This window comes from Gossypium raimondii, chromosome 12, assembly GCF_025698545.1.
Source record: "Gossypium raimondii isolate GPD5lz chromosome 12, ASM2569854v1, whole genome shotgun sequence".
In the NCBI taxonomy this organism is placed as follows: Eukaryota; Viridiplantae; Streptophyta; class Magnoliopsida; order Malvales; family Malvaceae; genus Gossypium; species Gossypium raimondii.
Genome location: NC_068576.1, coordinates 43,755,408 through 43,782,146, shown reverse-complemented (window position 1 = coordinate 43,782,146; position 26,739 = coordinate 43,755,408). Strand labels below are relative to the sequence as shown.

Sequence of the window (26,739 nt, the reverse complement as noted above, 5' to 3'; positions counted from 1 at the left end):
TGATTTTATTAGGTAATTTCAATAGAAATTGATTTATAGGACCTAATTGTGAAAAAGTTTGGAATTAAAGACTAGTATTAAAGTTCTGATTTCCAAAGCTTATAAAGTAGTTTAAAGTGATGGGATAAAGTTTTAATTGAGAAAAATCAGCTCAATTGAGAGGTTAATTGAGCAGGGATGAAATTATCATTTATTGAAAGTTTAGGGAAAAATGGTAATTAACATCATACACTAAAACAGTTTTGGACAGCAGCAGTAGTCCAACTTTGAAAATTCACCAAAAATTGTAGAGATCGAATTAGAGGATGAATAAAATATGAAATTAAATATTGTTGAGTCTAGTTTTTCATAAAAGAAATGGTTTAATCAATGGAATTGTAAATCATGAGATATAATAGATTTTGTGAGACAAGGTCAGAATGAATTCGGGTTCCCCTGTTCTGACTTTGGAAAATCATTAAAATTGTACAAAAATGATTATGAGTTATAATTTATATGGTTAGAATCCTTAATGAGTGTCTTTTCAGAAAAACAAACGGAAACATCATCCGAATTCTGTATAATGAGATAATTAATTTTTAGTGAAGAGGGGTCGAAACTGTCAAACAATGAAATAGGGGAAACTTTAAAGAATAAACTGTACTTTTTGGATAAATCAAAAATTCTGAAAATTTTATGATAAGAAGATATGTGAGTCTAGTTTCAGGGAAAATTAACGGATCTTAATTTTGAGTTCAGTATCTCAAGATATAAATAATTTAGTGACTGTAACTCAGTGAGACAACTTCGAATGCACTATAAATAATAATGGAATTATAGAGAATCTTACACATGAACATGAAATGTATTAGATTAATGATTAAATTTATTTATTTAGATCCAGAAAGTTCAAATACGAAGCTACATCAAGGAAAAGAAAAATTTCGGGACTAGTAAATTTTTATTTACGAACAAGTATCGAGGTAAGTTCGTGTAACTTGAATTATATTCCTAAATGCTTGAAATGTTTGTTATTGATGTGAATATGATTTGGATGTTTATTGTATGATAATTGATGAAGTATTGATATTCTTGATGAAAAGAGGAAATAAATCTGGGTTGAATGAAAGGAAAATTCGATGGATCTCTGAAAAGGAATTGACGGTAAAAAGGATCTAGCCCGGACGGGTGATCCTATCCTGATATAGCCCTCCCGAAGAATATGTGGAAAATAGATTTAGCCCGGACGGGTAATCCGAATTAGGTCTCAATTTAGCTGGACTGTAATTCGATCCAAGCTCATTAGAGTAATTGTCATTGCAGGATTTAGCTCGACCGGTAATCCATTGTAAGGATGAGGTTCGCGGGAGTGTGCTCTCTGAAATGGAAATGTGCGCACATGAATATGAATTGACGGACCCGGATTTGTACACTTAGGTGTACCCTTGAAAATCCATCGAAATTCCAAGTAGTTTAACGGGATAAATATGGAAAAATAACAAGGAAATGGAAATCATGGAATTGATGAGCTCATCAATCATGATATATATATTATTGATACATGGAAATTATTGAACTAACTTGAATGTTGAGTTTGTGCATGATAGGGGAATAATGTGTTGAATGGATGTATGAATGTTTATTGCATTGTATTAAAAATATTAGGTAAGTATAATTCCTGTTACATGAGCTTACTAAGCACAAAGTGCTTACCCTGTTTCTTTTTCCCCTGTTTTGTAGTGTTAAGAGCTCGGAGGTCGGATTTGGTCGGAGAAGCATCACACTATCAACCTCAAGATCTCGGTACATAAAGAAACTTTATTTTGGAAATCAATGGCATGTATAAGCTAGTAAAGTAGATGTTAATGTGGAATGAATGTATGGTTAGCCATTGGTATGGCTAACAAATTTTGGTTTTGGCATGTGATGAGATTATCTTATGAATACAATAAATCTATCTTGAAAATATGTTGAAATGGATTGGTTGTGTTGGCTTGGTCTCGGTTTAAAATTTGCAGGGAGGATTAGATATTTATAAAAGGGGTTATATTGAGTTTAAAAAAAAATCAGTAAAATCTGGTAATACCTCGTATCCTATTCCGGCGACGGATACGGATAAGGGGTGTTACAGTTCATATATTTCGATTTAATCTTTTTTGTGCCAAACATTATATATACATAACCATTCAACTAAAAGCAATACAATATAATACAGACATATCATTAGTTAATAGAATAAGTCTCATATGAACTTACGATACAAAAACAACTACAAACAATACATCGAGGATTAATATGCAAAGTTTCCTTTTTCACAATTATCCTCCGATTGATTCAATTCCTGATCATGCAAAAGGGCCGAATAGTTGAAGCCTTAAAAATGACTTCCTCAAGTTTCTTTAGAGCAATCAGCGAGGAGAAAAGAAAAATAAAGATGAAAGCTTTTGATATTATGTTTTAATATATTATACTAATAATTTAATCATAAATTTTAATAATAATCATTAATAAAACACCACCAACCGTGCATTTATTCACATAATGGTCTAATTGTCATTTTAATTTTGATTTTATTGCTAAATAAGCCCTTTAACAAATAAAAATCCATAGCAATTAATTTTATAGTTTTTACGATTTAGTCCTTATACTTTAACTAGTCACCAATTCGGCAAATTTACTTATCCAAAATTTAATTCACCTATATAATAACTCTGTAAACATTTAATAAAAATATTTAAGGCCTAGGTTTACCGAAATGAGGTCCTGATACCTCATTTTTCGACACCACTGACTTAATTAACCATGCAATTAACAAAATTAAAGGACCAATCTCTAATTAAACTTTATACTAACCTCTTAATATTAAATAATAATATTTATGGACTTGAACATCGGAAGTGGGGTTCTGAAACTACCGTTTTCGATACCACTGAAAAACGGGCTATAACACGATTAGTCAGCTGGGTACACTTGCAAACAATTTATCTGGAGGTGATTTTTGTAAGGATCGTAGCAGGGCAAGGTGAGACGGTTTTTCGTTCACTTTCATTCTAGCTCATTACTAAAGAAACTTGGTTCTAACAGTGACAAGCTAGATGAAATTCTCGCAACTAGCAAGAGAGACCCTAGTAAGGGTGGACTTGACTATGTGGGCAAATGAGACAAAACAATTCATCTATGTTTGTCAAGGCCGAAAGAGCTGCTGATCATCTTGAAAGCTCTAAGAAAGCTGAAATTATCCATACAGAGAGGCGTGCAAAGTATAATCACAAGATGAATTTCTATTACTGTGGTGTGACAAGTCATATTGAGACGAGGTGTTTCAAGCTTCTAAAAGATCTAAGAAAGAAGTGCCTAGTTGTTGCTCCAACTGGAACTCAAGAAAAGACTGCCAAAGGACAGAAGCAAAAGCTAGTCTAGAGGAGAAAAGATTAGAAATGTTATACTGTTGCGCATCAAACTTTGTAGGCAACTGCTAATCATGTATGGTACTTGACAATGATTGGTAACATTTTTTGTCTCAAGAACTTCAAAAACCATGAAAGAAGAGTTGATGCGGAACCATCTAAGATGAATAAATAAAGAAAATTAAAATTGAATTTATGAAAAAAGGTTCTAAAAGGAAAGTGGAAAGTAGAAAAGAAGAAAATGACTTAAAGATGTATTAATCAATAAAAGAATGGAATTGCTGTGCCCAAATGAAGGAGAGAATCAATCTGAAAAAATAGAATAAATTAAGATGAAAGTCAGATTTGAATAATATAAAATAAAATGCAATAACCAAATAAAAATTTAAAGGATAAAATTGCCCTGTGGAATCCTTGAAAGACTTGCTCTTAAAAATGTCAATGATCGAACAAATTTTTCCCTATGAAACTCCTAAGAGAAAGACCTTTAGAAATGTCAATAATCTGACTTTGAAGATTCAAAACTTTACAACTCCAAAAGACTTGAAAAGTAACAAACTTCTGAGACAAATAAGAGTTGAACCATTCGAACTCGCAAAACACACACACAAAAAAAAAATGAGAGTGGTAGCAAATCCTATTATAGGCTGAAAATACTAGTAGTTACAATAAATAATATTTTTATATAAATTAAATGTCACCAATATCTCTTTTATATTAACAATTAATTTACGAAAAATAATTTCTTTAAATATTTTTCCTATTAACTTGAGATAGCAATTTAAAAAAATATTTTAATATAATAAAGATAGATGATAACTAGTTAAATTAATCCAACACTTTACTAAGCTAATTTAAGTTGATTGTTTAATAAAAAATCGAGTCAATTTAATTGATTCTAAACATTAATTGATAACTTTTTTTCTACAAATTTATTTGGTTAATTACCAGATTTAAAATTTGATAACAAATTGACAAAATATCAAGTTAAAACTTTTAAGTTAAAATAAAATTATGTATACAAAATCATTCTTATATACTCAAAGAATAATTAATGAAATCAATTGACTTTTTTCTTCCATTTTATTAATTATATTTATATACAATTATATATTTAAGCTACCCTAAACCTTAAACTAATTTATGAGAAATATTTGTCCTCAAAAAGTTATATGAAAAACATTAGATGTATATTCTAAACAAAATCATCAGACCTTTAAGTCCAATTAAACCAACTCTATTTTAAATATCTTCAGTACTAATTAAATTAATACACAATTGGTTCTGCTTAGACCTGTCCATGGGCTGGGCGACTCGGCCCGGCCTGACGGCCCGCCCGAAATATGGAAGGGTTTGGGTAAAAATATAGGCCCGAAATATGGGCTTGGGCAAAAATTTAGGCCCGTTCTAAAAAATGGGCTGGGCCTCGGGCAAGATTTTTTTGGCCCAGGCCCGGCCCGGCCCGAAAAATATTAAATATATATATTTTATTTTTAAAATATAATAGTTTTTTATTTTAAGTTTATTTACTTTCATTTCCTTGACTAGTGTTACAAAATAATAATAATAAAACATCAAGTTTGTTTTACTAATCAAATGTTAGATTTTGTTACAACAATTAATACAACTAATACAATTAATAATTTGATAAATTTACTAATCAAATGTTAGATTTTATTACAACAATTAATACAATTAATAATTTGATAAATTTACTAATCAAATGTTAGATTTTATTACAACAATTAATACAATTAACAATTAATAATTTGATAATTTTACTAACAATTAATTTTATTAACAATTAGTTTTAATTTTATTAAATAATAATTTTAATTTTAATTAAAATGGGTCAAGGCGGTAGGGCTCGGCCCCATATTTTTCTCCGGTCGGGCTGGGCAAAATCTCGAGCCCAAATTTTGGCGGGCCGGGCCTGCCTAGTAAACGGCTGAAATTTTTGTAGGTTCGCCCGAACCCAAATTTTACCCGACCCATGGACAGTCTAGTTCTGCTATTATGACATGTTTTTGTCTGTTTTTGTGACACGATTTCTTTTTTTTTTTTGTCTTCATGTACCATTTATTTTATTGTTATTATTATCTCTTTGATGTTTTTCATTGATTTTATTCGTTTATTGGACCTGTGAGTTACTATGGCGGAAGTAAAGGAGGAGTTGGCAGGACAAGTGATTGATGACGACAAGGATGACGCATGGAAAGTTAATTAGGGCGATGAGGCAGTGATTTCTTATTACGATCTACGTTTGGTGGGTTATTTTCTCACATCAAGTGCTATACATTTTCAATCCATGCGAAATACTTTAGCAAATTTTTGGCATCCGATTGGAGGAGTAGCAATTTTAGATTTTGGAGAGAAGTGGTCTTTGTTCTAATTTGTTTATGAAGTTGACATTAAAAGGGTGGTACATTGTGGTCATTGGACATTCAACAACCACTTGTTTGTATTCCATCGAATGGTGCCAGGTGAAGACCCTTTTTAAGTTCCATTTTTTTGTTGACCATTGGGTTTAGATATATGATTGTCCCCATGGCCTAATGTTTGAGTCCATGGCAAAATGATTTGAGAATTTCATTGGATCATTTGTTGATTACAATGCAAAGGCCATTTATAGGGGTTTTCAACACTACATGAGAGTTTGGGTTCGCATTGATATCCACAACCTATTAAAGTGAAAGAATGAGATAGCCTTTGGCCAAGAGAATCATGTTTATGCAAAGTTCAAGTACAGGAGACACTCCTTGCTATGTTTTCTATGCTGGTGACTTAGCCATGAAGATAGTTTCTGTCTAGTTCAGATCACTTAGGGAACGATGAAACTTGTGATGGGATGGGATGCTTCCCTTAAGGTGGTACCTCGATGGCGGTTTCGCCAACGAGTTGTTGGCTAAGAGAGGAAAACGATTTGATTTTCCCTCATTTGTAAGGATAGTGATGAAAATATGAAGAATTTTTAAGATTCTTTCCTTAATTCAGATTTTGTCAATAAGGCAAACATTGATTTAAGGACAAGAAGGATCGGGTAAGGCACCGTCGATTATGGTTGAAGATGAGGATGACATGGGCCTGGAATATGAGGAAAGCCCAATGGACCTAATAGATGGCAAAAAGAGCTCGAGGATAGATGTGAATGTTTCTAATGTTTCTAAGTTTATGGATTCGTTAGGGGCTTGTAGGGATGAGAAATTGGCTGGGCTGGTCAGCAGACTAGCTGAAAACGATGTAGATCACAAGTTGGAACATCTGCGAGCTGGGGAATCCACAAGTCGTTCGACAGCTTCAACACATGTTGAAGAGTTATAACCCCATTATAGCTTTCTTCATAGAAGCAAAGCTATGTGGAAATAAGATGGAGTGAACCCAACAAAAAAAAACAAAAAGAAAAAATAGGAAGAAGCATCCCTATCTTGAAGCCAAACAAAACTTGCATGAAAAAGGGTTAAAGAAACAAAATTCAAAAAAGAGAGAAAAAAGAAAAGAAAAGAGAGAGAAGACTCCCTATTTCGAATTTTAGGTTCTCAGGGCTCTAATAGTGTTCTTGCTAATCACAATTGTTAGAAGGGAGTGACCAATGAGGAAAAGCATATATCATAAAACTAATTCGACCAGACAATGGAGATTGGATATCAAAAGAGAGAAAGATTAGGATTCAAGCTTTGATTTTGGGTGATAGAGAGATGATTTCAAGAGAATCCTAACATGCAAATGAAAAAGAGATAATGAGAGCTTTCAATTGGTTGTGGATTTGGCCCGTGATGATGACATTAGAGCAAGCAAGGACTAGGGTTTGTTATAAGAGAAGAGAATGAAGGAAAAATGATAAAGAAAGGAAAGAATAAGAAAAAATAAAAGGAAAGGAAGGAAAAAAATGAAAAATGAGAAGTGAAAAAAAAGTTATTTAAAAAAAAACTCGATGATATGAGAGCCATGTCATCATTTAACGACTCAATTCTTTCCGGGTGAGATTTTTGTAAAACTACAAATGCTGGATAATAACACTACTATCAAAATATTACAAATTGATAACATTAATGACTATTTTTTTATTATACATAACACTTTTATAGTTTGCCCATAAAATAACAAAAGCTGTCCGTTCTCAGACCACTGGTGGGCCTTCGCTGCTTCGCATACGGTTGAGCTGATTAGCCTAATTTTCATCAGATTTGCTTACATTATAGGAAGCGGAACGCCGTTAATTTACTGCATTGCCACCCAACAGCCACTACCCGTTAAAACGGGTTGGTTTGCATTGTAATTATCATGTAAACAAGACCCATTACTTAACAAATCATGAAAGCTAATCCTCAACTGTTCAAACTCACTTGGTAGGAATCGCCAAGTTCCCAAACTAAGGCCGCACGCCCATCAGCAATCTCCGTTCGTCATTTGGCTTAATATAAAAGTGTCATAGTCTTCATTTCTGGCTACTCTTTTTGCTTCTCGTTCTTATTCTCTTCTCGCTCTTCGCGGATTCCACCGACCTTCGATTCCAATGGTTGCTGTTGCCGGATCCAATGTCGTTGCCCTGAACTCCGCCGTGAAGTTTGGAGATTGCAGCAACTGCAGATTTGTTCAGATTCGGCAATGCTCTCCGGTTTCTGGTGGAACTGGATCGATTCGGACTCGTCCGTGCATTGGACTCCGTTGCAGGTCGAGGGGTATTTGTTTTCTTTTGCTTTTAAGCATTCGTTTTCATATTTGTGGGCGTGTTTCTACTTATTTAACAGAAAAGCTCCACATTTTAGGAGCCAGGGATACTTATAGTAAAATTTATCGTTGAAGCTAGTTGAATTTGCTGTTTCACAAATTTAACAAATAAGAAATATTTTGTTAAATCTGTCAGAAAAGTTAGAGAAGGAAACAAGAAAATTAAAATAATATTATAAAAGTAAGATTGGTTTTGAAGAATGTGAAATATGGTTACTAGATAGAAAAGACCCTAAGCAGAGACAGCTTCCTAAATTTAATTATTTCTGAATTAAAATTATAATAAAAATAATTGCATTATATAAGCTTTTTTTAGAATAGTTGTCTACCAATTATAAATTACTAGCAATACACGAGTGGAATGTTTATTGTTTATTTTGTAGCCTTTTCACATAAACATATATTTAGCATGCCAATTTCTCATGATATAGATCTTAAACTTAATATTCTAAACTGAGCGTTTTTATTTCATGATTCTTGGTATTCAGCCTCATATTGATTCAGCCTTTTCTAACAAAAAAATAATAGTCTTAACATAAACCGTAAGCATGCATGCACTTACTTTCATTAAATACCATTATGGGTTATGGATTTTGTGTTGTAGAAATTGCTTCACAAAGTATTTTAGCAAATTAGTGATTAACGTTTCAATTGTTATTAAAAGCAGCAAAAGAAAATAAGGTAATTTTCGTCAAAACCATAGATTACAACATTATTCAAACATTTTAAAGGTAAATTGCATAACAATTTTCAAAGAGAATTTAGCATATCAATATGAAACTACTTTTCTTAATCACAATTCTTATAAAAATGTTTATAAATATGCCACAACTGTAAAACATCAATCATGTTCTCAGTCGAGAACATGAAATTTAGCTGGTACTTCAATCAAAACGATTTTAATCTTCTTCTTTGGTGAGAAGTAATCATATCATTATTCGAATGCTACCCAGATCCATTTTTTCTTTTATCTTATTAAAGGCTTAAGGCTGTTAGAAAACTAGAGAATGTATCTAGAAAAGAAAATAATATCAAGAAAGTAAGATAATTTTGAGGCACATAGAACATTTTCCATAAGGCTTTAATATGCTTTCAAGATACAAAAAGCTGACCAAGAAAAATTAGAGTAAATGATTATACAGAAAAATCCTTTATATAGATAATATACAGATGTATCTTTCAATAAGATAGATTTATATAAGAGTCAAGTTGTTTTACAAGACCATTTTTACATGTAAAACTTACAACTTTTACTATATAAGAGTTGTGTCTTTACAAGATAACTAATCAGAAACAATTATAAATTTCAAAATTTAATTATTTCAGAATTAAAATTATAATGAAATAATAGTTTCTTATATACTATTCAAGTTTGATTTTTCCAGACAATGTGCAATTGGTTACCCACCAATGTTATAAACTACTAAGAAATTTGGCTTTTGACTTTATTTTTCATGTTCCAGGGGTAAGAGCGCAGGTCGCCACTGTTGAGCAAGCTAGCCCTGAATCAGCTCAAAAATTGGAAGCTCCTGTAGCCATAATTACTGGAGCTTCTAGAGGAATTGGTAAAGCTGTTGCACTGGCCTTAGGAAAAGCAGGTTGCAAGGTTAGTGGGTCTTCCTTATTAGTGTCTATCTTTTCCAAGGAAAAAAAGATTTGTCTTATGTCATTAGTCATTGGCGAAAATTTTGAGATAATGCCATAGAATGTAATTTACATAGACTGAAGTCTTGAGTCAATCTACAAATTGTAGAATAACTTCGTTATATGATGTTGGCTTGATAATAATATTAACAATAAACTTTAATTTGCATCGGGTTTGCATCTAGGTCTATCTCTTGAATATGGGATTGGTTTATCAATCTCATGAATAGTTAATAGTGCTGTGCTCATGAGAACCATAATCTAGATTAAGTTTATGGTCAAATATTTTTAAACTTTAACCATTAAGTAATGGGGTGGTACTTATGGTTCATTATGCACTACATGCTTAAGCCTCTATTCTTCTTTGCTGATAATAATTGCATCTCAAGTGTCCTTCAAGTACTTTAAGAACAAGTCTTTTAACAGCAAAAGCAATATTTTGTGTTTACCATTTTTTATGGAAATGACTGTTTTTGATGCCTTTATGTGTTACAGGTCCTAGTAAATTATGCTAGGTCATCAAAGGAGGCTGAGGATGTTTCAAAAGAGGTGATCAATATGCCCTTAGAAGAAATTTATACGAACATTTGAGTGGGATTTTCCTTCTTTTTTCACAAACTTTGTTGTATAATTTTCTCTTGTGTGATAAATAAGAATTCAAATTTGCAAACTTCTGAGGTTTGCTAGAACAGATTCTTTCGTTTCAGTAGTAGATGAGAGTTTGTAGGCTGCCTAAAGCTAAAATCTAATTCTAGGACTCCTTGTGTACTAGCTCTTCTATCTGCTGGTATGCATCTAAATGAAAAAACAAAAAATCACAAATATGAATTTTTTTCCCTGATATAACAATTGACATTTTATACTTGACCTTTTGTTATCTTGGCTTCTACTTAAATCTTGCTTTAAAACCTTTTATTATAGTGCATTTTTTTTCGGTTTTCTGAAATGGTAACCATATTGCATGGATGAAATGACTAATGTTAAGATGTCATGTGACTGTTTTGTAGATTGAGTCATATGGTAGTCAGGCTCTTACTTTTGGTGGAGATGTTTCAAAAGAAGCTGATGTGGATGCAATGATAAAAACTGTGAGTAATGTTCCCTATCATTTCACAGTTTATAATTTACTGGTAGATTGTGTTTCATTACTTTGTATCTGCAGGCTGTTGATACGTGGGGAACTGTTGATATATTAATAAACAATGCAGGTTTATTGGAAACCCTTTATTTTCTCATTAGTTATTCAATTGTTGATTTCAATCTAGTCCCCTAATCTGGTGTCAATGGCTTCAGGAATTACGCGGGATACTTTGTTGATGAGGATGAAGAAAGCACAGTGGCAGGAGGTTATTGATCTGAACCTTACAGGAGTGTTTCTTTGTACACAGGTTTGAATGCTAGACTTCTGACTGATTATTCTAGTGGATGCTTGTAAGTTTTTTAGATTGAGTTACTTTGCTCTTTTGCAGGCAGCAGCAAAAATCATGATTAAAAAGAAGAAGGTAATAGGATATTTCTGATTCGAAGGTCATGGACTCACGAGTGGTATACTTGCTTACTCAATTTGTTTGGAGTAAAACTTTCTACCTGCAAATAAACTGATTGAACTACAGCCTTTAAACCTGATCCTCAGTATTTTTACATGCCATAGCTTCAAAGTTGCATCTTTCTTGTTGATACCCTTTCTTTTGTAGTGTCAGAAATAAAGCAAAAGAAGATTTTTTAAACATGCATCAAGGTTGTGTTTTAGACAATGAACCATGTCTAAACATATGTTATAATTTCAGGGAAAAATAATTAATATTGCATCAGTTGTTGGCTTGGTTGGCAACGTTGGGCAAGCCAACTACAGTGCTGCTAAAGCAGGCGTCATTGGCTTTACAAAGACTGTTGCAAAGGAATATGCCAGCAGAAACATTAATGTAAGTTTCTAAAATTTTTTTCCAGCAATAAGATCCTTGCTTTTGCATTTTGGAAGTACGTTGATACCCCAACTCTTCTCTTGTCCAATATTTCTCCTTTTGCTTAAGAGGAAAAAGAATTAGAATATGCATTGTGGGATAAGTTAAAGAAAGATGAAAAAAAGTTAACGTCTAGACCATTCAGTTATTAATGTATTATGAAACATGAGGAAAAGAAACAGTAAGGGTGCTGTCCTTACATGCTGGCTATGTTTGCTCTGATATTGTTATATAAAAATATTCTTCCAGGTCAATGCTGTTGCCCCAGGATTCATTGCATCTGATATGACTGCCAAGCTTGGGGAGGACATTGAGAAGAAAATCTTGGAAACAATCCCCTTAGGTGAGAGATGACTATATAAAATCGAAGTTCATAATTTCTTTGTGAATTTCCTCTAGTTCTTCTCAAATGGTTAGCTTTTTTAGCCCTGACAAGGTTACCGAATATTTTCTAGCTTTCTTCTGAAATGCCTTGAGTTCTTTTTGCTACTAATTTTGCAATGTACCAAATATGTCACATTTTTATTGATTTTTCACACAACTTTCTTCCATGGACTTTATTACTATAAGCTTGTATTAATAATGTGATATTTTAGTTTCTACTGATTCAAATTTGAATTTTAGTAAAAATACTTGGCAAAATTCGCAGCTGTGATAACAATATTTATTCTTGATACAGGAAGATATGGTCAACCAGAAGAAGTTGCGGGACTGGTGGAATTTTTGGCCCTAAACCCTGCTTCCAGTTACATAACAGGACAGGTTATATATCTCATTTGTAATTATGCTTTGTTATTTATCTATTTAGCCCAGTGTAATGGACAAACTTTTGCTAGAAATCGCAAGATACCATGACTCCATTGGCTTGCGATAAATGATGCCTAAAGATTAGTTGCTGTTGATGTATTGGATCTTGCCTTTGGGCGTTTCATGCATACTTGCTTAGGCTAATTTAGCCTTGGAGCTTGCCTTTAGTTGCGTAGGTATAACATTTGACTGTGTATTCTTTGCTAATTTCTTAGCGTTGCATTGGTTAAATTTGCCGTTTTTGCTTCCCTTGCTACATGTAGGCATTTATATGGTCTTACTTTTCCCAACTTGGTCCTTAAACTTTTTGGTCCACATTAGTCCTAGAACTTGGCATCTTTTCCCAATCTGGTTCTTAAACTTGGATCCTGTTAACATGTGATGACGTGGCACTTTGAGATCGTACCATGTCATCACTTTAAAAGAAATGTAATTTTTTAAATATTTTTTCTATTATTTTAAGATTGTGTATTTATTTTTCAGTTGATGTGGCACAATCTTAGAGTGCCACTTTATCAAAACTTCGTGGAATCCAAATTTAGGGACCAAATTGAAAAAAAGCTTCAAGTTCTTGGACTAATGTGGACCTAAATAAGTTCAAGGACCAAATTGGGAAAAGTTGCTAAGTTCAAGGACTAAGTCTTGCCTTATCTCTAAGCTATACCATTGGCCACGCTTACTAAATGTTTCATACTTGCATTCTTTTCTTGGACTTGGCCTTAGCATTTGCTTGCTTGGTAAGTCATCAGCTTTTTCATAAGGCGGATTGAGTGACCTTTGTAGAACAACTAGGACAAAGACCTTAGCCTTACAACGGCGATTTCTCTGCTTTATTGTTGTTGTAACTGTCTTATCTTGTGGTGTTCCTTTTTAACTTTTATTGACTTAGCTGATAACCTGTGCATTGTTGTCTTGCAGGTGTTCACTATTGATGGGGGAATGGTCATGTAACGTTTCTTCCTTCCACTAAGCTCTTAGCTGGTAATTCTGCGATACTTCGATTGTTTAGTGGATGATGTTGTTTGACAGTTATAGCTTCTGTTTTATATATATATATATAAACAAGAATTCCCTATTTTCGGGCAGCATTAACTTTAAGCATGTTGTAAAACCAAACAAAAAGGGCTTTTTAAGTAGTCTACAGTTTGTAGGGTATCATTTGGCTTTGCAAAATCCTGGTTAATGAGCACTTTGTTAGAACTTCATCCATGAAGTTATATATAATATATAAAGTTGGGATGTTGACAAATACTTCAACCGTCTATCTCTTTCTGAATGTAACCCTTGAAGTCATTCAAATACTTTACGCACTCAACCACTGAAAATTGGACTGTAGAAATAAGAGTAGGAAGCTCATAGGATACCGAAATTCCTACTTGAAACTGCAGTACATCAAACAACTAAGACGCGACATGGCTGGGTGTTGTGCTCCGAAACTGAATAACTGGTTCATCAAACTTCGTATTGACTTAAGTTTGCTTCTGATTCATTTGTTTCGTTTCACCATTAAATGGTGGACTTGAGCATTACGAATGCCCTTTTGTTCATCAGAAGAGATTTAAAGGGCGTGGATAAATGTGGAACTGCTGCCTGGTGAGTTCGCCCTGCAGTAAAGGTCTCTGGTGGAAGATCAGTTGTAAGAGATCAAGATTTGGACTAGTTGTCACGAAGTGGAATAAAATCATCTGCTGATTGAATTCCTTATGCGGTAGCAGCCTGGAGAAAGGATTTGAATTTTGGAGCTCAACTTCTTAATGATTGAACTAGTAACTTAAGTTTCAACTCACCCAGTTCACTTCCCTACTTTCTTGATCACAACCTTACATCGTGTGCGTATTAGAATATCTCTGCATTAGGAACTCCAAATGAAGTTCCAGTGCCCTGCTCTTTTTAGATGGGAAACAACGGCAGTTGTAGCCATATTGTCCGGACAGTTGGACATCCCATCAGATGCCTGCAATTAGTTCTTCGATCAAAATTTCTGAGGTTGCTGATTTTGAGGAGATCTAATGGTGTCATGCCATTGGCATCGCGAATGTTCAAGTCCATTGATGATACAGTCATGAGTAGTTTACACCGGATTAGATTGAACATTCCATCCATTCTCCTACTCTGTTCGGTTTTTGACTCTTTAGGGCAGAACCAATAGAATTGCTTGCATGTTCATCCTTACATGCAGGTGGAATTTACTATTCTCGTCTATAATGAGAAAAATGGACTAAAAAGAAAACGAACGAGAGAAGACAGTGCTACATGCAGGGTAAAGGGAAAAAAATAATTAGATCTATTGTAAGAAAATTTATTTAAATTACCCTCAAATCTCATCAATTGGATTAAGGGTCAGTTTACTTCTGTGGTTCAAAAATATGATGGATAAATACTTTTAACAAATCCTGTTGAAAAATAAAATAAAATGCTAATTTTAAGACATGCTGTAAAGTAAAAGATATGTTGAGGCTTTTTAATAAGATGAGAAAGTAATTTTAACCAAAAATATTTTTATAAAAGCGAAAAATTGTCTTTTGCCTTCGTATTAAAATCCTAATATGATTTGGTTTGAAAACTACTTGTTTTATCATTGCTTTTGGTTTGAAATCGTTGAAAATCATCCATACTAAAAGAGCTTAAAGGAATGTTGGTAGGGCAAGTACAAAAATGATTAGAGTAAATTACATTGGAAGTCAATCAACTACTAGTAAATTTATTTTGGTCATTCAACTATAAAAGTTACAAAATAATAACCCAATTATTCAAATTTTTCTTTTTAATCACTCACTATTCAATTTTTTTTACTAAAGGGAAGATAGCTTGGTAGCTTTTAAAAATGACATAAAAACAAATTTAAATCTCAACACTTATACATTGTGTCAATTTAGTATTGGTTCCAATAAAATAACCCTCAATATTTACACATTGTATAATTTGGTCTCTCTCTCTCTCTCTCTCTCTCTCTCTCTCTCTCTCTTTGTGCACTATGTTTATATGGTGGTTTAACCACATCAAGCTTTGCTCGCATTGTTTGGAGTTTGGCAGATGAGTTTCGAGGAACTCGTGGTGTGTAATGGATGGTTGGGGTAGGAATTCATTTTTGCATTATGATATGTCCATAACTCATTCTAATGTTGATATGGTTGTTATGATTATGTTACATGGATGTTTTGTATGATTGATCTTAAATGATTGTTGAATGTGCTTATTGATTAGACTCACATTGAGCTAGTTAGCTCACCGCATTACTTCAAACCTCTCAGGTATTGAATTAGACTAGAATTGGACATGGCATGCAAACGTACGACGGATTTCAGACGTAGTTTCTATTTTACTTTATTTGAAGTTCCCTAAATTAATTTGCTTTTTGGACTGAAAAATTATTTAAACTGTGGTTTGAGTTTATTTCTGTTTTGGGGATTTCCATGCATGCATAACTTCATACTTTAAATTGATTTATAAGCATATTCTGAAAGTGGACTGAGCATGTCACTCGGCTTAATAAATAATTTGTTCTTTAATCGATTTTCCGCTACAACTAGATTTAATAAGGTTTTTCAAAAGCAATGTCGAGCAATGTGTTTTTCATAAAATCACACCATTGTTATTAATTTGACTTAATAAAATTTGAACTATTTAAAGAACATTTTCCAAAATAACAAAGGCAACCACCGTTTTATCTAAAAGAGAGTGCATTTGAGGTTTTCAACCAATGATAAGGTGGATTCGTTGTTTGGGTGTCCTATGTGACCTTCACGATTCGACCATAATGTCTATGTTGGGTTTGGGAGGTTATAACATATTACTTGGCTTAATGATTAATCGGTTATTAATTGAGTTTTCTGTCGTAACCAAAGATAATAAGATTTATAAGAGTAATGATGAGCAATGTGTTTTCTAAACCACGCTAATGCTAATAACATGACCTAACAATGGTTGATTTACTCAATGAATGTTTTCCCAAAATAACAAAGGTAAACCGCGATTTTTCATAAAAGATAGAATTTTTAAGGTTTTTGATGAATGGTAGAGTAGCTTTGTCACCTAGGTGACTAATGTGACCTTCACGATTTGGCCATAACGTTTAGGCTAGGTTTGGGAGGTTACACACTCCGTTGTATTTAAATGTGTCGCACAATTGTAGGAATTTATTTAAGTGCTAGTTTGAGTCTTCCATCATGTTACCCCGAAATTGCAAATTGTTTTGTATCATTTGGATGGTAGCCATCTTGATTTCAAAATTTTTTGCGTTAATCCCAGGTCTTTCGATACTAAATCAAACAACGTCTAAAGTGGGCAGTGCATACTCGCGCAATTTCATCTCTGGTTGAGCCATCATGGCTCCCTTCGTACTGGTACAAGCGGTTTGGTGTTCTTTTCGAACAATGGGTTTCCTCACGGCAAGTCAGCCACTACAGGTGGATGTTTTTCATTTGCTAACGGGCTCACCTTAAAATTCTCTCCTGTTCAGGATCTAGCTAGATGGGAAGAGTTCTACTCTAAGTCATACACTAAATCCAAGAGAAGTTAAAATAAATTTAAAATTGCATAAAGAAATAAAATAACAAAAATAAAAATTCGTATCTATAATTCTAAATTTTCCTATTTATCCTATCAAGTGTAGAAAATAAAATTCAAGTCTAATTTCGAAACCTCCCCGGCAATGGTATCAACAACTTGATCGCTGCTAGATGAGCCAGATTGAAAATACTGCAGCAAAATAGATAATTAATTAAAAAACGGGATCCACAAGTATACAGGTCAAATTATAATATAGAAGAATGTTACAATGAAATACTCTGGGAAGTATTTCGATGACTGTACCCAAGGGAGGTTGAATTAAACCAAAATTATTTCTTTACACTAATAAGTCTAAATAGTACCAATTTAAAATTATATTACAAAAAATCAAATTAATATAAATTAATCTAATTAAACTAAAAATCAACCAATTAAACAATAAAAAATAATCCAATAAAACAAGCAAGAGCTTAACTCACTTCAGTGATCCTAATTAACTTCAAAACTCGGGTTTTATTGAGTTATCTATTAATTAACTAGCTATTACCTCTCGACCTCTAAATAGTTAACTAATCGACCAATATGAGCTTACCTCTCGGCCTCACTTTCTTGACTGGGATAAATTATGAAGTGCTTAGTAAACAAATCTCTCGATCTTATTTATCCTAAATTACTTCCTAGGGACGCCACTTCCTAGGGTTTAGTCGTACATAATTTAAATCAACTAACCTGGATTTCAACTATAACAACCCGTTTTCAATGGTATTGGAAACAATGGTTTCGAGACCACAAGGTATTGGAAACAATGGTTTCGAGACCACAATTTTGACTAGTGAGTCAATATTTTATTATTTTATTAATATTTATATGGTTATTACAATGTCATATTAAAATTTGGTTTGGAAATTTTTAAGGTTTAGATAGTTAATTAAGTAAAAAGGACTAAATCATAAAAGCTGTAAAAATTAATCATTATAAGTTTATTTGTACCAAATATTTATAAAAGTATGAAATGAAAGTTTTAAAATGAGAATATCCCTTAATTATTATAATGGCCGGTTAGTGGGTGGAAAAATATGAAATATAATGTGTTTACAATGTTTTAATTAAAGGATTATATATGTTAAAATATTAGTAAAGGAATAAAACAAAAAGTCCATTATCATCATCTTCTTCATTTTCTTTATTTAGAACTGAAAACCATTGTTGAAGAACATAAAAGATTCGGTCAGGCTTTGTTGGTGTGCAAGTAAGTATTTTTCAACTCGTTTTTGATGATTTTTATGTTTTTGAGATCGTTGTAGCCAAATCTAGCTAACCCGGGGATTAATTCGTAAAATTTTAAATATTTTGAGTTTTGTCATTGATGAATTTTTAGTGTTTTTAAAGTTTGGTGATGGATTTGTAAGCTTGATAGTGAAATATGATTGTTTTGTAAAGTGAGTTTTAGTGATTTTAATGTTTAAGGACTAAGATGATAAAATAGTAAAATTATATGAAATTTTTGTGAAAGTGAGAAAAATATGGGCTGTATAGGGAATATAAGAAATTTGGCTAGCATGGTTTGGGGTTAAATGTAATTAAATTAAAAGTTTTAGATTTAGGAACTAAATTGCATAAGGTGTGAAATTTTAGGGTAATTCTGTAAAACAAGAATAAAAGGGCTTAAATGTATGTGTTTAATTTTAAATTGTCTTAAGTGTTTAATTGAATTAAAATTACTATTTAGCTCAAGAAACAAATCAACCAAACACAAATCGTGGAAAAACGAAGTTAGTGGAATAGTCGTCAACATCGCGTTTGTAATCGTTTTTAAGGAGGTAAGTTCGCATGTTGTTTAAACTTATTAATTGCTATTTTTGGTAATATGTTAACTATGATTCATGTTATGAATGAATTAAATTGATTGATATATGACAATTAGTGAATTGGACTGAATTGCAGTATTAGCTAAATAGATGATTATATTTGAAAAATGGGAACTATATGAATGTTTGCTTGTAATGGTATAATGTGAATAAGTTTAAATGATTTGGATGTGGAATTTGGCTCATATGAACCTCGTGAATACATAGGTTACAAATGTCATGTCATTAGGGTTATTTATTGTTTCGGGTGCTAGTCTTGGATGTCCTACTTGTAACATCCCAAATTTTTGCTTAAAAGAATGTAGAATTATATCAAAAGTAGTAAATAGCCCAGTGATTGAAAGGAAAATGAGAAATAATATAATTAGATCAATGTCTCAAGTTTTATTCCATTCACTTGCAAAATAGCTTAATTTTGCTAAATTTTCTCCTTCCCTATTTTTGTGCTGGTCATGCTTATTAATCTAGGTATAAATATCACTTTGTTATTAACTTTTCAGGCTTCAGTCAATTTTTTTCAACCCTAGCTGCCCCTTCTTCTTCCTCTCTTCTCTTCCTCTCCAATTTTTCTTCTATTCTCCCTCATTGTTCTGTCGCCCAAAACCCTTTTTTTGCTGCCCACCTTCTCTTCATTGGTAATGGATTTTTGCACAATTTCCCTTCTCTTCATTGCTGCTATTTTACCTTAATTTTAAATCTGGTATTTTTATCACGTGAAAGAAGACCTCTATAGTTGCCACAAGGTTCACCATTGCCGCCTCTTAGATATCTCTAGAGTAAATGTCTTATTCTTCCTTTTTTCTTCTTAATTTTTCAGTAGGAAAATTTCCCATTCTAGATCTGGAATTTTGGCGTTGGTTACTGATTTAAATGGTCATTTTTTAGTTTTTAAAACACACCTTTTGAGCCGCCCAAAGCTGTCCCCAAAACTGCCACCGATAGTGGTGGTTGTCACTCAAGAATATTCCTTTTTATGTTATCAGTGCACTACACCGGGAGTAATGAGGAGAACGACGATTATATCGCATTTTAAATGACAGTATAACCGCATTACATATAATGGTGATTTGACCACATTGAGCCTAGCTCGCAATGGTTTCAAAATTTGTACCATGTTTCAATATTTTTAAAATTAAGGGGAGTCTAAAACATGTTTACTTTTTCCTTTACCCAAGGTATTATTCTTTCCTTTACTCAAGGTATTGTCCAACTAAGTTTTCTTAGAAATTTTTTTTAATGTTGTAGCTTATAATAGGTGATTGCGCAATTTTTTCTAATAAAGTTTTAATATAGAACGTTTCCATTTGATACACATCTAAAATAGAGTGTTGTTAATAAATTAACAAAGTGTCCCCACCAAAAGAATGCGGTGGAACTTACAACTTATGAAATACCTATTCAATTTATTGAGGGTTTTGATATTCCTATTCATATTATTTTTAGCCTATAATTGTTGAAGCACTATAGATTGAAGCCATGTACAAGCTTATGAGATACAAGTAGAAAGAAGAATTATCTTATCATTTTGTGTCTTAAATTTTATCCTATCTTTTGTTCTTACTATTATTTCTTTTAGATTTAAAACAAGATTGTAATTCTTTTATATATTTGAAATGTAACCTACTCAACTAGAAAGGGAGGGAGGGTGGGAGGGGGAGAGAAGGGTAAAAAGAAAATTAAAATAAAATAATAACAATATTTTTTCTTATTAGATTCATTGCATGATAATTTATTTCAAATTACACAAAAATCTCACCATTTAATTTAATTATAGGAGTGTGTAGATTCTAAAACAATGAAGAAGGAGGTGTGTCTGAAAGGCAAGTACAACGGTTATTATTGCACTTATAGTTGGAGCACAAGGCACAAATACCATGACAATCTTCAGTTTTGTTGCATCTACACGAAATGACAGGTCCTCTTGCCTCCGCAATCATCTCTGAATTTGCAACCAAAATTCCCTTGGATTAGATTAAACAAAAAAGATAATATTCATACCAAAGGAAATAAAAGAGTTATATAAGAAACTAACAAGTTGCAAAGATTAAGATGACAGCGAATATAAACAAATTGAATGAAAACTTCTCCGTCTCTTTATATCTAATCAACTATGTTGGTGGAAATTTACAGCTTATGGCTTTAATATATATAGTATCTTATTTTGTGTCGCATGGAGTAATATTAATTTCTTTGGATTTTTGAGATTATTAAGTTTTAATTTTTCCTTATGAAACTATGTCTAAAAGGTAAAGTAAATCAGCAACACATCCTTGGGAGGATTTATCGGATTTATTTACTAATTATTATTATTTTATCCTAAATGTAGTCATGGAAATTAATGCTACCAAATCTGGAATGCATGATGCCAATAAATTGATTATTAGTCCAACCATTTAGAAACAAATGTGAATTATGTTCTAAAATTTTTATTTGTGGTCTAGGATAATAAAAGATTAAATTATATATTTCTTGTTATTCAAAGTCATTTTTTACTAAGTATTAAATATTAAAATACTAAAAACATTAAAATTTTGAAAATAGTATCGAGAGAAAGCGGACCAAAAGCCTGACCCCTTCCTACACCACCAGTTATATGCGTTTGAAAAAAAATATTAACTATTGTATTAAAATAAAAACTTTAAATTTATTTAATGGGGTAGAACTGAGCCTAGAAATGCAATGTCAATCTTCATAGAAACCTCGAGAATTGAAAGCTCCAATATAGCTTCATTGGTTTTCACTTTTAAAATATAAACTTGATACAAGATAAAGATTAAAATGGTTTAATTAACTTTACTAAATTTAATTAAGCTTGTTTATTTGATAAAACTTGAGTTGGATTCTCATACTTGACATCAAGCTCAAATTTTGTGTTACAAATCAAGTTCAAACTCAAATTGGAATTGGAATTAGAATTTAACATATTTGATACATAGTTTTTGGTCTTTACTAATTTTGTACAAACACAATATACCTAAAGAAAAAGATATTATAAGTAAGACACGATTGTAGCACAATTAATGTATTGTTACCGTATTCATGTATATATCATATCAAGTTCTTGTTCATCAATTTAGGTGGTAACAAATTATCTCTTCTTTTTGTTTGAAGTAAAATCACTTATCTTTTTTTTTTTTTTTACTTTTACAAATGTCAAATTTATAAGTCCAAATTAAATATCTTAATTCAGCTCAAATCAAAATCAAATAATCTATGTTGAATATGATTAAAATATGTTTTTAGTAATTTATGCCACTGATATTGTAACCTCCCCAACCTGGCCTAGACGGTAGGCCCGGATCTGAGAGATTACATTGGCCACCGAGATGGCCTAGGCGATCGAAGATTTTAAATAGTCAAATTAAAATATTTGTTTATATTTAGAAAGACTTAGTCTATTTTTGGAAAACGAATCATGGGCTGATAAAATACAATTAATTTAATGTTTTTCTTATAAAAGGTGATTACTATTGAAAACTTAGTTAACTTCTAGTTTATTTATTAGACAGAATTTAATTATGACATTGCAGTGGAAAAGTGATTTTTTCTGAGTTTTACTGACATATATATTTCATGCATAATTAATTCAAATCCATATTTCATCATCTTAAAAAAATAATTTAAATGTCATGCATGTTGTTGACACCATTTTTTGATAAAATTGGGTCGACTTGGATTTTAAAAAAATAAAAACAAAAATGGGAGTCGCCACCAATCCTTTTTTTATGAGGTGTGATCGGGTCACCTCGTAAAACGGTTGTTTTTAATAAATGATTTAGATTTTATTAAAACAACGATTTTGGTCCACGAAATTCAGAAAAACAGGTTCGGGAGTCGATTATTCACGAGGAAGGGTTAGCACCCTCGATACGCCCAAAATTGGTACCTAGTCGATTACTTAATGTCTTGGTGTCGAAAATTAAAAACTCGAAAAGAATTTAAAAATACGATCCCTCTTTATATTGCGTTACTTTAAAATTACTCGAATAAATCAAAATGGCAAATGCCTCCTTATCTCGAAGTAACAAGATGTCACGTCCAGTAAGTTAGGACACAACACATCGTATTTTTGAGAGAAATCTTGCATTTATTTTTTGTTTAAACCTTATTTATTTTAATTTTTAAAGGATATTAGGTTATTTAGGATCAACGCGAGAAAAATCGAAGCTCAGTAAGTTAGGGCACGATTTTCTCGAATTTTCTAAATACAGAATATGGCCTTTATTTTCGAAAAATCCTCGTATCGAGAGAACAACGTGTCATATCCAATGCGTTAGGATACAACGTATTAAAATCCCGATAATGAGCTTTTATTTATGTTTTTTATTAAAGAGCATTATCGATTATTTAGATTCAATGAAAAAAATTAGAACCCAGCACGTTAGGGCCCAATTCTCCCGAAGATCCCAAGTATCGAGTATTGCCTTTATTTCCAAAATTTTCCTTTTTTACGAATTTGGGTAAAAATTAATGTAAAGTTAAAAACAATATGCAGATGAAGGGTTATATCGATAGAATGATAATATACAACATGGAGAAATTGTTTACGACAAAAATATTAAACGAATAAATCACTATAGCATGTAAATACGAGTAAACGACATAATACACATGACGGTAATAATTACACAACACAACACATCAAATACAAATATTAATAATCAAAGCAAACGAGACAAAATAATATATAAATCAATTTAAAGAAAATAATAACTCAAAATAAATAATTTATAGAGACAATTAAAATAAATAATAGATGATCCAAATAATGAATAAAAAACTAAAATAACAATGAAGCTAATTAAAATAAAAATATATATAAACATAGAAAACAGTTTTTAATATATATATATATATATATATATATATATATATATAACAATTTGAAAAATATATACATAAGCTTACAATAAACAATATACAAAAGAAATTTAAATAAATCATATGTAAAACAGTTTCAAATAAATAGTAAATATAAAAACTTAAAATAAATAATGATGAAAGAGCATTTTTTAATAAATAAATAAATTAAAAGGACTGATGATGAAATTGAGATGGAATTAAAAATTGAGGCTTTAATTGCAAAATTATAAACAGTTCGCAAGGGGACTGAAATAAGATGCGCTGATGACATGAGGGACCTTCAGGGAAATATTCCCCATCCCTAAACGCAGTCAGAGTTTGCGCATGGTCTAAGGACCAGATTGAAATGAAGGTCAAAATTCTCGGCCCAAATTAAAAAAAACCAAAAGGAGCAGATTGTACTATACTACAAAAGCGAAGGGGCTGAAACTGCAAATAGCCCCTCCAAGCCAAAACACGCAGATCTCCCCCCAGGCGGGTCGGGTCGCGAGCGGGTTGGCCAAAATGGCGCCGTTTTGAGACCTATGCCCACAGGCCCAAACGACGCCGTTTGGCCTTGCTATATAAATCAAAATTTTTTTCTAAAACCCTTATTTTTACTTTCCCTTTCAAAAAAAAAAATAGAGAAAACCTCTCAACCCCCTCTCTCCCTCTCTCTGCTTCCGGGCAAAGGGCCGGCCGTTGGCCACCGTGGTAGCCGCCGATTGCCGACGATAGTCATCGCCCACGGTGGCCGAAAAACCTCAAAATTCTAATTTTTAGCCCTTTTTAAGCCTAGATTTTAGATCAAGGAGGAAAATGCCTAAAATAGAAAAAAATTGAAAAAAATTCAACCTTTGCCCTTCTCTGTCGACTTCGACGCCGGGGAAAGCGTCCGACGACGAGCCACGAAGCGGCACAGGTGAGTCTTCTTCTTTTTCCTTTCCTTTTTATTATTTAGTATGCGAAAACACAAAACAAAAAATAATAAAGATGAAAATAAAAAAGGAATAAAAAATAGAAGTTTTACCTCTGAAGTTGGTTTTTTGTTTCAGTTTTCTTTTTTATTAATGATTGTAAAAAAACCAAGAAGAGAAAATACATCGATATTTCATGGCTTTTATAGCCGATTTACAGAACTGTTAATCTCTACTTTTTTGTCTTTTGCTATTTGTTTCCTCTATTGGTAGCATTGATTTCTCTCTGCAGGTGTCAGGTGCGTGTGGGGCGTGGCTAGCGTGCGGCGGCCAGGAGCAGGCCTAAGGACGGCGGCTGGGAGCGAGATATGCGGCTAGGGTTTCTACCTTTCTTTTTGTTTGGCTGAAATTGTTTTAGATTTTGGCCCATTTGGGCTTTAGGGTTTTGGTTTATTTGGGCATTGTAATTTGGGTAGTGGGTTTATTTTTGTTTTGGGTTTGTTGGTTATTTATTTGGGCTTTGTTTTTATTTGGGTTTTATTGTCTGGGCCCGGGCAAAATTTGGGTCTTACAGCTGCCCCTCTTTGCTTGTTGTCGTGTAACGAGAACAGAGCAAAGACTTTAAAAAGGACCAATTTTGCCTGGCCTCACCAGATCTTGACTTCTTTTGGTGCTTCTCTTCTTCAAGTAGCCTCATTCTAGTCTACTGCGTCTTATTGCTTTGATACACTTCACGACATCTTTAGAGAGATATGACTTCAATCTACTCTACTGCAACTTCATGGGAATGAGATTTGGTTTTAGTCTGCTCCACTGCAACTTCAGGGAGGTAAGACTGGATGCGATCTGCTCTACTGCAACTTCAGAGGGATAAGATCTGTGGTTTTAATCCGCTCCACTGCAACTTCAGGGAGATAAGACTTGATGTGATCTGCTCCACTACTGCTTAGGGAGATAAGATCTGGTTTCTTTCGTTTGCTCTACTACTGCTTAGGGAGATAAGACTTGATGTGATCTGCTCCACTACTACTTAGTGAGATGAGATCTGGTTTCTTTCGTCTGCTCCACTACTGCTTAGGGAGATAAGACTTAATAAGATCTGCTCCACTACTACTTAGGGAGATAAGATCTGGTTTCTTTCGTCTGCTCCACTACTGCTTAGGGAGATAAGACTTGATGTGATCTGCTCCACTACTGCTTATGGAGATAAGATTTGGTTTTTTTCGTCTGCTCCACTACTGCTTAGGGAGATAAGACTTGATGTGATCTGCTCCACTACTACTTAGGGAGATAAGATCTGGTTTCTTTCGTCTGCTCCACTACTGCTTAGGGAGATAAGGCTTGATGTGATCTGCTCCACTACTGCTTAGGGAGATAAGATTTGTGGTTCTGTCTGCTCCACTACTGCTTAGGGAGATGAGACTTGATGCGATTTGCTCCATTACTGCTTAGGGAGATAAGATCTATGGTTCTGTCTGCTCCACTACTGCTTAGGGAGATAAGACTTGATGTGATCTGCTCCACTACTGCTTAGGGAGATAATATCTATAGTTTTAATCCGCTCCATTGCAACTTCAGGGAGATATGATTGGTTTTTTCGTCTGCTCCACTACTGCTTAGGGAGATAAGACTTGATGCGATCTACTCCACTACTACTTAGGGAGATAAGATCTGTGATTTTAATCCGCTCCACTGCAACTTCAGGGAGATAGGATTGGTTTTTTTCGTCTGCTCCACTACTGCTTAGGGAGATAAGACTTGATGTGGTCTACTCCACTACTGCTTAGGGAGATAAGATCTGTGGTTTTAATCTGATTAACTGCAATGTCGGGGAAGCAAGATTCACTATTGTAGCTTTAATCTGCTCAACAGTATCGCCAGGGAAGTAAGATTCGCCGTTGCGGCTTCAATTTTTTAAATTGCAATGTCGGGGAAGCAAGATTCGCCGTCGTAGCTTTAATTTGCCCCACTATATCGCCATGGAAGTAAGATTCACCGTTGCAGCTTCAATATTTTTAATTGCAATGTCGGGGAACAAGATTCACCGTTGTAGCTTCAATCTAATCCATTGCATCGC

General features: G+C 33.0%; 1 protein-coding gene and 1 long non-coding RNA gene across 2 annotated transcripts; both read left to right on the top strand.

Moving 5' to 3' along the window:
- Positions 1–7,681: 7,681 nt before the first annotated feature.
- LOC105764328 (3-oxoacyl-[acyl-carrier-protein] reductase 4) lies at positions 7,682–13,777 on the top strand. The gene is made up of 11 exons (XM_012582859.2): positions 7,682–8,065; positions 9,578–9,720; positions 10,254–10,307; positions 10,766–10,846; positions 10,921–10,966; positions 11,052–11,146; positions 11,228–11,260; positions 11,546–11,680; positions 11,969–12,062; positions 12,399–12,481; positions 13,445–13,777. The coding sequence occupies exons 1-11, from the start codon at positions 7,900–7,902 to the stop codon at positions 13,475–13,477; spliced, it is 963 nt and encodes a 320-aa protein (XP_012438313.1). The 5' UTR covers positions 7,682–7,899; the 3' UTR covers positions 13,478–13,777.
- A 4,412-nt stretch (positions 13,778–18,189) lies between these two features.
- On the top strand, positions 18,190–21,071 carry LOC128035310 (uncharacterized). The gene is made up of 3 exons (XR_008191675.1): positions 18,190–18,284; positions 18,765–18,855; positions 20,678–21,071. It is a non-coding gene; the product is annotated as an uncharacterized LOC128035310 (long non-coding RNA).
- Positions 21,072–26,739: the final 5,668 nt, after the last annotated feature.

Coding starts and splice junctions, on each gene's coding strand:
- LOC105764328 (XM_012582859.2), top strand. CDS start 7,900: ATGGTTGCTGTTGCCGGATCCAATGTCGTTGCCCTGAACTCCGCCGTG. Junction 10,847..10,920: donor TGGATGCAATGATAAAAACT/GTGAGTAATGTT, acceptor TTGTATCTGCAG/GCTGTTGATACGTGGGGAAC. Junction 12,063..12,398: donor CTTGGAAACAATCCCCTTAG/GTGAGAGATGAC, acceptor TTCTTGATACAG/GAAGATATGGTCAACCAGAA.